Consider the following 10,606-nt stretch of genomic DNA (forward strand, 5'->3'; position numbering starts at 1 on the left):
CTCTGTTTAATGTTATGACCACCAGAAACAAGAAAATGTTCTTAAATGAGTATGAGTAATATCACAAATTCAGCGGAGACGTCAGACTGTTTTCTTTCGCTTGGATTTGGCTTTTGTCATTTTGCCAAATCTCACCCAGAAAAAAAGTCTTGAATTGCGAGTGTATACTTGGCATTTTTAAAGGAAGATTGAGTTTGATAGCTTTAGGTTGCACTTAAAGCACAAACTTCATATTACTTTCTGAAGGTAATTTATTTTACCATTTTGGAATCGTGGTAGTGCGGAGGAAGCTGCCTTCTGCCGAGCATGCCCATTTGCTGTCTTGTAGTGGTTTGTGATGCATTGCATTGTAAGCAGTGACTTAGCAGTTCTGTCTTTCCCGTTTTAGGCACTTACAGACTGAGATACGCACCTCCCCTCCCCCCTTCTAATGATACGTTGGATTCTGCAGACTGAAACAAGTAAAGCTTGACTGCTTAATACCCTGACGTGTTGGGGAGTCATGGTGGGGTGTGGAGGGGAGGAAAGGAAAGGTATTTTGTTTGTGTTTCTTTGTCTATACATTTCCTAGATTTCTATGCAGTTGGGATTTTTCATTTCTCTTGTACCGATGTCCAAAACAAAAAAGAATGCATTGCTTTTGAGCCTCTGGTCTCCTGGTTCAACAACAGGCTTATGTGTATGATACATGTAATTTAAACATCCGGACAAACTATCAAAAGGAAAATATTTGCTGTGCTTTTTTTTTTTTTACACTGAATACTTGCTGTGTGCAATGTTTACTGAATCTTTAAAACTGTGTATTTGACCTTTTTTTTACAACACTGGTGACAGTCATATGGTTTTGAAAAAGAGAAACTTTGCTTCTTCCCCACTCTTCTCACTTTCACCCTAAAGGACACACACCTCCCCGCCACCCTCCTTCCACTGACCCGAGGCAGGGGCAGTTGGCCACGCCATCGGTCTCCACTTTCATGACCCGTCCTGCCTATAAATCGAGGATGAAATGTTTCACCTTAATCCAAAAGGAGACCTCAAGTTCCCTGAATTGTGTGTATATATGTACTAAACAGCATCACATAAACACATATATGCAGTGCTTGTGGTCCGAATCAAAATTGAGTGGAAGAGAGAGGAAGAAGTAAAACCATATGAAACTGAAAAAATATGATGTCTGAAGTGGACAAAGAGCTTTTTCTTAAAAAAACAAACAAAAAACAAAAAAAGCCAAAAAAAAAAAAAAGACTTTTTACTTCATCATACTTTTTTAGCCTGTTGCTTCAGAGAGACATAAAGTGAACAAACTAGTGTGAGTGTTGTTCTGTGTGTCTGTGTGTGTAATGAAAGTCGACAGCTGATTTCACTTGTAGTCTACCACTGTGTCGTGCTAAAGAGACACTACCTGAGTAAAGATTTCTTCTTTTCTCACACCAACTGTAGCAATGTTATGTTGTGTTTAAAATGTGTATGGTTTATTGCAATCTGAGCAGGAGCTCTGGTTTCTGCAAAAGTCAGGTTTGTTCCCTAACCCGTCTCTCGTAGCGAAGTCACTTTGATAACAGTTTACCACTATGCTTGATTATAATGTGAAAGACTGAATTCTGAGTGTGTATAAGATGGTATTAATCATGTCAGTGTCATGTCACTAAGTTTAATGCTGCTGTTTAAAAAAAAAAGTTTTTTTAAAGCCAATCTATGTACTAAATTGCTTCCAGGTAATTTTTGATTTCCTAAAGTGCACTGAGATTATCTGGAAGATTGGGTGTATTTTTGGAACTGCTGCATTCAAAAGCAACGAGCAACTACCACTGTATAGTCCTAGGTTAAGGGTCGGGGCTGGTTTTGTTTTCCCATTCCTCAGTACAGAGCAGAAATGGTAGATTTTTGTTGTGTGGAGTAATGTCGGTATACAGCAGAGGGACTTAAGTGTTTGGTCTTGGTTCAGAAGCCTAACAGATTGCTAGATAAAAGGAAAAACTTGAAGAAAAAAGAAGCTTCATTTAATGCTTCATAGGTAGCATTTATATTTATAGCAGCAATGTACATTTTGAAACTAACTTTCAGGGTGGGAGTTAAAGGGGAAAGGGGCGGGGATGAAGGGGTAGATGAAAGCTTTAATTTAAAAAGAAAAGTTTGAGTAAAGGAAATTATTTTGATTAAATATATTTTATTTGATCTGGGTATTTTTGGACCACATTATTAAATTAATTGTTAAGCTGCAGTTGAGTTGTTCCAGTGAGAGTTTTGATAAGCCACGTATGGACCGCATTGTGAATCACTTGCCAGTTGTACTTTATGGAGCTTATTTTATGATTTAAAATACTGTACTGTACATAGGAGGTATGTTACCTTCTCCTTATTTGTATGTTTACCATATACTTTGATATTTGAAATGTTATGTACTGGAAAGGCCACTTATATTTCTAGAACAGATTGGATTTTATGCAACCCTTTTTCCTTGAATTAACAGCAATAAAAAAATGAAAAACAGCTTAAGAATTGTGGTTTATTGCAAATTCTGTAAAAGTGGAAGAAGGAGGACATCACACATGGTGATTTGTTTTTTCTTTTTAGAGAATCAACCCATTATCCCCTGTAATGTGGGGCAGTGAATCCCAAAGTTTTGTTTTGTTTTGTTTTACCATTTGGATGTTCTTCAGGCCACGCCCCCGACAGCCCCTCCCTATAGGCCGCCCGTGACACTGAGCGACTGTGTTTCTGTCCACACACCCCCCCCCCCAGCGCCGCGCGCCGTGTGCCATTTCCGGTGGCGGCTCCCCTCACCAGAAGTGTGGAGGACCTGATTTACTCTCGCAGGTTTATGACGATTGTGTTTTCCAGGCAGCTCTCAGCACAGTACCGAGTAGCTTTGATCCCCCTGGCTCTGTCTTCTCTGACCCAGTCTGTGGTCCGTTTTTTTCACCGAGGAATTTCTGGGGACACTCCAGCCTCGCGTGTGTGCGCAGTTGAGCCACGTCTGGCGGCCGTGACACTCGGGTCCTGTCGCTGGGCCCAGGCCCCTCGGCGTGTCCGCTGGCGTTCGCAGCGGTGGACGCTCAGGGGCTCGGGCGCACAGGGCAGGGGACGATTGTCCGGCGCCGGCTCGTGAATGTCCCCGCCCCCCCCCCCCCCCAGCCGGACCCGTTCGGGCGGCGGCTTTGAGCCGGTCACAGGATCCCTGGTGGTTTGCGGAGCTCCGCGCGGGGCCTTGGAAGGAACCGCCTTCGGGTTAGTGTGCAGGCCGCCCGGGTCACCGCCTGTGTCCCCTGCCCGTCCCTTCTCCCTCCTGCCTCCGCAGCCCACTGCCCGAAACTTGCTTGTTCCCGTGCTTTTTCCTCAGTCTTCCATCCTGCTCCCGCCGCGCCGCGTGTTACTTCTGAGCTTTATAGAAAAGGCGGCTCGTGCGGAGTCTTCTGTGACTGTCCCCGCTCATCTGGCTTTGCGCTCCTGAAGTTACATTCCTGCAGTTTATTCATTTTCACTACCCTTATTGTGTTCCATTGCATGGGGGGGGGGGGCGGGGATACACACAGTTTATCCATTCTGTCCCCATTTGGGTGGTTTTCAGTTCTTTGCTGTCAACGGGCGTTTTGATACCAGTCTCCTGGTTCATGTGTGCAAGAGGCTTTAAATCCGGGAGTGCAATTGCCGGGCTGTTAAGACCTCCTGAGGCCCCCAGTTTTCCAGGATTTGTCAAATTGTTTTGCGAGTGCTTTACGTTCGCGTGGACCGCATCTGATCCCCCAGTCCGTAGCCTGACACCCTCCCGGACGGTCGTGATGGTGCCGTGGAAGGCTTGGCGCGGGAGAGGCGCTCGAACCCTGGCTCTGAGCCGGAAGGGAGTGTGAGGAGGGCGGGGCTCGGGGGTCCCGTGTGGAGGAGGCGCAGGACTGCAAGCGACCCTGTTTGGTGGCTCGGGGGAGGTTGGAGGCGGTGATGGAGGCAGGCGCAGGAGAGGGAACATTGTAAAAGAGTTGTAAGGTTTGTGGTTCAAGAGGTAAACCAGAGTCAGGCTGGAGATTCCGAGGTTGATGGAATGAAACATTGGAAGTTACCAAGCTTTAAATGGAGGAGGAACATGTTGACGATGGTATTTAAAGACACTTGGATGGTTGAGGCAAGAAGGTTTGGCCCTTTGGAGCCTGGTTAGGGCAGGGGTGAGGCAGTGGGAGAAGCAGGGAGGGAGGAGGCAGGTGCAAGGAGCCTTGGGCCTCTGAGCTTCATTTTGCCCAGATAGAAAATGAGATTGTATTTTAAATTATGGCCGTGAGGGACAAATGGATGAACACATGCAGAAGGCCCAGCATTATGAATTAGCACCCAGAAGGCACTTCGACGTCGTTGAATTTGCTTTTGACGAACAGGAGCATTGAGGTTACTGGTTAATAGACTGGGAAATGGGGAAGAGACCTGAGTCTAGGAGGAGGGCAGCGGGTCCGATCTTTTGGGTGGCGAAGAACCTGGCAAGCACAGTTCTGCTTCCGTCAAGGTTAGTTACTTCAGATCTGTCCACTGATAAAAAAAAAAAACAAAACATTCCTTGTCCTCAAAAAGCAACTCTCATTGGAGAGCTTACCAAACTATGGCAGCCCTGAGCTGAGTGGTGCAGTCCGATCATTCAACACTGGAGTAGAAGAAGTACATTACAAGGCAAATCCACATTTAACTTTTTATGTAAGTGCTAAAAATCAAATTTTGCTGAGAAGGTTCCATAAAGATTAAAGCACAGTGTAAAATAATCTTTTTTTTTTTTTGACAGGTAGCATCTAGTACTTAAGAGCATCATCCATTTGAGCTTGGAAGACACCTTTTTTCAATTCTACATACTGATTACAAAAGCACTCTAAGGTTAAGGCAGTGAAACCAGATGGAGGCAAGCTGGGACAATAGTTCCACCCCATAACCCTTCCATCACTTCATCTCAAAAGAATAAAGAAAAATGCTGACTTTCCCCACCCTGGCGACCCCACAGGAGGGCCCATTTATTTTCAGGGACATGTGATGTGGGGGAGTGAGGAAAACATGGTCACCATATCTCTGGACCTTCCTTTCAGGGGTGGGGGGGCTGGAGGGGGGACCAGCTATTTTAAGAATGAAAGACTCTAGGGTCCAAGGGCTGAGAGGCAGGCGTCCATTCGGGGGTGCCCTTTACGTTGACCATGCACAGAGGGCAGTGCTGTCCTTTCCCAGAGAACGCCTCTTAGCACGTTGGCTTCCATGGTTTGGATTCTGAAGGTCAGTCTAGCATCAGCATTTCATCACTGCTTACAAATCACAGCTGTTGTGCCCGTAACGTGCAAAAGTGACTTTCTTTGCCATATCTTGAGAAAGTGACCTAATTGTTAAATGCCTCTTTTGAAAAATGTGAGCCCTCTGGATTGGAGCGTGGGTACACGTTTGCCTGAACTCCGTGTGTGTTTGCAAATGTCTGTCCATGCTGGGAGCACAGGGGCTGTAGGCTTCCTCTTGGCTGCTCTGGAAAGTGGAGCATATCACAGGTGGGGGCATCAAAGACCCTCTGTTTCCACGTCTACCCCTTTGGGCAGTGACTGCAGTTCTCCGTCACCGGAGCTCTTATCCCAAGATCCCGTTTTGCTAACTTGAAATTTGGGTGGGGTAGGGGGGTACGGTGGGAGGCCGGGTGGTTCTTCATTTTTTTTTTTTTTTTCTTTTTCCTCTTTCAGCTCCAACTTGATCCGCTGTGAAAGGAGGTCTCAGCCAGGCTCTCACCAAAAGAAATTGCTAATTGGGAAGCAGCGCCACCTGGTGGGCGACGAGGACAATGCAAGCAAGCAGATGTTCTTTCTCACTGACCTAATTTAGAGAAAATGGAACGTAAGAAAACATTTGAGATTGTAAGCCTGTGCCCCAAACCTTACAGAACGCAGGCAGCTGGCCATAAAAGGAATTTGAGCAATCTCATCTTTCAGTCATCGCATTCAAAGTTTATTATAAACCTCTGACACGCACTGATGGTACCTGACGGTTTCCTCTGCACTCTTCCCCCCATGCTCATTGGTCAGCACAGTGTGGAGGGTATGGGATCTTCCTCCTTCCCATCTCACAGATGCGGAACTCGGGGTTCAGAAGGGGTGAGTGCTGCAGACACACCAATGATGAAGACCAGGTCCCAGCTTCAGATTCGTGGTTTGCCTCCTGTACCGATTCCCGCCCCCACAGGTGCTTGTCCACAGAACCTGTTAAGCCCTGTAATATGAGAGAGACCCATGGGTCTTAACAACCTTGGGGCCTCTGGATTTCTGAGAGACGATGGGGCCGGGGTCCTAGTGGGTCCGAACGTCTCTTTTCTGTGTCTCGTTGAGGGACTTGAAGATGTAGGATGAGGGTAAGTTTGCAGAGATGGGAAACCCCGGGACTTTCAAAACTAGCTTCTAAGCGTTTGCCTGTCTCAGATACATTCAAGGAGCAGCGACTCTCACCTACATCTGGGGTTTTAAACATGCACAAATAGCCTCTGTTGGAACACTGAGTTTTTCATTATTCTCAGATGTCTCGATAAATTGAGCATTATGTGAATATTCCATTAGTTGTAAGCTTACAGAACTTCAGAAATAGCCGAAATGAAGTAGCAGGGCAAGCAGAAAAGACACATAACTACTGGTATGTTGAAGGCTCCAACATGTAGACCATCCCAAACACTCCCTCTACCAGCTGCCATCATTCACAAACAATCCAAAGGCCAAGAATGACGGCAGCAAGGTCACCTCCAAGCAGGAACAGTGACAGTCACACCCACCCTGAAAGCCTTCCTAAATGCTAAGAATGCCACCACGTTACCTAGTAGTTACTCAGTGCTCATCCTTGCTAGCACATCAGGGTTGGGTCATGTTTGTAAGTAACGTGGTCACTCTCTTGTGTACTGGATGCCTTCATCACATGAACTTGGGGAAGAGGTGACATCCACCATAATTTCGTTCCCAGCAGCCACCCACAGTACACATGACTTTTCTCGGGCTTATTTACAGAATGGAGAAAACAGTTCACTCTGTAAGACAGTTACAAGGATCACATTGGCAAAATATATAGAGCACTCAATGTCTGACATAGTAGGTACTCAAGAAATTCATAATGGTAGCCAATACCTTAATGCCCGTGGGGGGGCCAAGATACCCTTAGCTCATTTCAGCATCCAGCAACCCTGTGAGGTAGGTATTTTGCCCCGTTTTAACAGTTGAGGAAATGGCACAAAGACCAAGCATCCAAGGGCACAGAGCAATTAAGTGACACACTAGGTTGGAACCCATGGCTCTTACCCACTGGGCTACTCCTCTTCTTTGCGCCCATGTCACAGGATTTTTGTAGGAATGTCCATGTGATGATTCAGAGCTTCCAGTGATGGGATCAGGCCAGTGGGACTCGCAGGCAGGCTCTGCCTTAAACTCCATCATCTGGAACAACCGGCCCTTCTGGACCTTCTTCTTACCCGAAAGCTGAGTGCTTGGTTGGTAGTAGAAATTGAACTAAATGATCTCAAAATTCTGTGACTTGAAGCTTGCTTTTTCACTTTTAAAAGGTTTATTGAAGGTTTAGACTTCTTCACGCTTAGTTTTGGTTTAACAGATTTGAAGTCCTTGTTGGGACTTCAAATCAGGAACACAAACCCCAACTGTGGCCATAAGCTGATGGGAGGGGAGAATGTTTTCCAGGTCCTGGGTGGGGCGGGGGGGGGGGGGGGGGGGGGGGGGGGGAGAGCCCTGAGAGCCGACCTCAGGGGAGTTGGCCACTAGATGGCAGCATAAACAGAGTTCTGGCTGGACGGGATCTAGCTGAAGAGCCCTTTCTGTTCCTCCTCACCCTCTGCCCAGCCATTGCTCCATTCTTCTCTGCTTATGTTGATAAAAGTCTTCATTTGCAGGGCCTTTCGGTCAAAAAAAAAAAATTCAAGCTCATATACGAGTCTTGTGCCAAAGGACGGAGGGTTAGGCATAGCTCGCAGACGGGCGACACATAAGACCCACAGATAAGAATGGTTTTTACATCTTTAAATGGTTGAAAAAGAACAACTCTTCATGATACGTGAAAGTTATATGAAATTCAAATTTCAATGTCTACCAATAAAGTTTATTGGAACACAGCCACTCATTTATGTATTATTATGGCTGCTTTCATCCTAGGACAACTAGGTTGAATAGTTACAACAGATCCTGAAATATCGACAGTCTGTCTCTTTATGGAAGAAGCTTGCTGACCCTTGACGTAGATCAGCCTCATCTAAATAAAGATGCACTTTCCAAAGTCTTTAAAGTTCTAATGTGTGAGTGTAGGAATTTGCACTCCATCTTTTTGGTGCTCTGTTTCCTTGGCACAATAAAAATAGCATCTGGTGCTCGAGTAGGCCTGTGCACATTCAGGCAGCCACTTAGCAAACATCTCTTGGCTGAGACCTCAGTGTGGTAAGGCACATAGCTGCGACATGGTGACACGCCATGGAGTGTGGAGAGGTGACCTCTGCCTGCCCAGAATTAGGGAAGGGTTTTCAAAGGCCACAACATTCTCATTGCGCCAAGAAGCAGGAAGTCATGTTCCTTAGCAAAGAGGTGAGACATGGCAAAGAAAACCATTAAAGATGAAGCAGTGCCGTAGAGTGTGTTGGGCCAGGAGCTGAGAAGGCAGGAAGGACTAGCCAGAGCTGGGGGGGCCGGCCAGAGTTGGGGGGGGGCCGACCAGAGTTGGGGGGGGCCAGGCCAGGGCCAAGGGCGGAGGGGATGGCGGCCTGAAGGCGGGTGAACGCAGGTCTATCATTCACCTGCGAGGGAGGCAGGAGGCGAAGCCGGCAGGAAAGACAATCATGAGTTCTTTTGCTCACCGGTGAGTTTGTGGCGCTAGAGGGACATGTGCTAGTCCAGTGTTTGTCTCAAAGTGCGGCCTTGGATCCCCTGCAGCATCACCCGAAGGGTTTAAACAAAAACACAGGTTCCTGGACTCGCCCTTACCCACGCTCAGACCTGCAGAAGGGAAGTACCCAAGTTTGTGGGGTGGGGAGTGGGAGCAAAGCAGAGCCGCCAAAGAAGGCTGAGAATGAGAACTCGGTATTCGAAGATGGGAGAGCGAGGGTGTGCCATGAAGACCAAAAAATACTTTTTTTTTTTTCAGGGAAGAACTGGCTATCACTGACCCATGCTGCCGGGATCCGTTATTGCGGCCACGGAGCTTGGTCGTGGGGGTCGCTGGGGACTGGGCCGACGTTTACTACGGGGCGGGCGTGGGACCGGGGACGGAGAGGTAAAGGGACCAGGGCCTCTCCCCCTGACGACACAGGGGCGCCGGGCTTGCCTGGAGCTGGGGCTAGAACGCGAGCTGACAGCGCCAGGGAAGCCGCGTCCCCGGGGTCGGGGGTCAGAGGGGCTGCGCAGCGCGGGCGCGGGACCTTTCCTAACGCCGTGGGGAGCAGGGACGCAGAGCGGAGCTTCCCTGCGAAGACCATGTGTTGGCTCCACCGTCGCGCAGCCTGCAGGAGCCTGAGCATGAGCATGAGCCTGAGCCTGAGCCTGAGCCTGAGCCTGAGCGCGGGTCCGCGGCCGGCAGGGGGCGATGCCGCGGCTGCGGGCCCGGTCCCGCTGCCTTCGGTCCCCGGAGACCCCCACCTGGCCCACAAGTCACCACTCAACCTCACACCAGCCATGGACGGAAGAGTCCCCGGGGCCACCGCAGGAGCTGTCTTCTAAAAACTGGGCTTGGTGCAGAAGCAGCGAGGCCCGCAGGCAAGCCGCCTCTGATCCACTCAGGTGGATTTATGGAGCTAGGAAAAGGTGAGTGGTTGAACTTTGCCTTCAGGACAGCGGGGGTGAGGGGAGGGAGGGCAGCTTGCTAAACAGAGGAGCACGAATTCGATTTCTGGGGCAACCCTGAAACCGCTAAGCAAGCACTTTCCCAGCATTTCAGGAGGATCTATTTACTAACAAATAAGTGATATTATAACTCTTATTTTTTATACATATTTTTAAATGTTTTATTTATTTATTCATGAGAGAGAGAGAGAGAGAGAGAGAAGCAGAGGCAGAGGGAGAAGCAGGCTCCCCGCCTAGCAGGGAGCCCGACGCGGGACTGGATCCCAGGACCCTGGGATCATGACCTGAGCCGAAGGCAGACGCCTAACCATCTGAGCCACCCAGGCGCCCCTATGACTCTTATTTTTAAGGCAGTCCCTGGACAACCTTTTAAACTCAGTCTAATTGCTAATTTTTTTTAAAGGCAATATAACATAGTGATGGGCATACACTCGTTTGAATCCTAAGACTGCCCCTCCAGCTGGAGCCTCTCTGAGCAAGCTCCCTTGCCCGTGGGTACAGATGACAGGCATGTCCGTGGGGCACTGTGCCAGTTAATACGTCCCTAGCATATAGGGAGCTCCAAAACATCATTACATTTCCTTCAGGAATGTTTTCTTATTCAAAACCTGCCTTCCTATTTTAGTGCCTTTCAAAATTAGAAATGCCTCTTTTCTGTGGATTAGACCGTGCTTTGTTCTTTTATTTGTGTTAACCATTTCTATTTCATAGAATCATACTCATCCTATACATGCATTTGTATCTTTCCTCTCTATAATGGATGAGCCAATATTGATACTTTAATTACTAAAGTGCAT

General features: G+C 47.9%; 1 protein-coding gene across 6 annotated transcripts in view; it reads left to right on the plus strand.

Moving 5' to 3' along the window:
- The window catches only part of ZCCHC2 (zinc finger CCHC-type containing 2), a 64,759-nt gene extending 55,526 nt beyond the window's left edge, over positions 1–9,233 (plus strand). For 2 of the 6 annotated variants that reach the window (XM_035723910.1, XM_035723911.1), the window contains one exon: positions 389–2,486. In XM_035723910.1, the coding sequence (XP_035579803.1) occupies positions 389–456 (68 nt within the window). In that variant the 3' untranslated portion in view covers positions 457–2,486. Of the gene's footprint in view, positions 1–388; positions 2,487–4,759; positions 4,874–5,684; positions 7,062–7,312; positions 7,657–9,114 lie in introns of those variants that run through there. The other 4 variants (XR_004819592.1, XR_004819591.1, XR_004819593.1 and 1 more) reach the window with 4 other exon arrangements.
- Positions 9,234–10,606: the final 1,373 nt, after the last annotated feature.

The sequence above is a fragment of the Zalophus californianus genome, chromosome 14 (genome assembly GCF_009762305.2).
Source record: "Zalophus californianus isolate mZalCal1 chromosome 14, mZalCal1.pri.v2, whole genome shotgun sequence".
NCBI classification, from domain to species: domain Eukaryota; kingdom Metazoa; phylum Chordata; class Mammalia; order Carnivora; family Otariidae; genus Zalophus; species Zalophus californianus.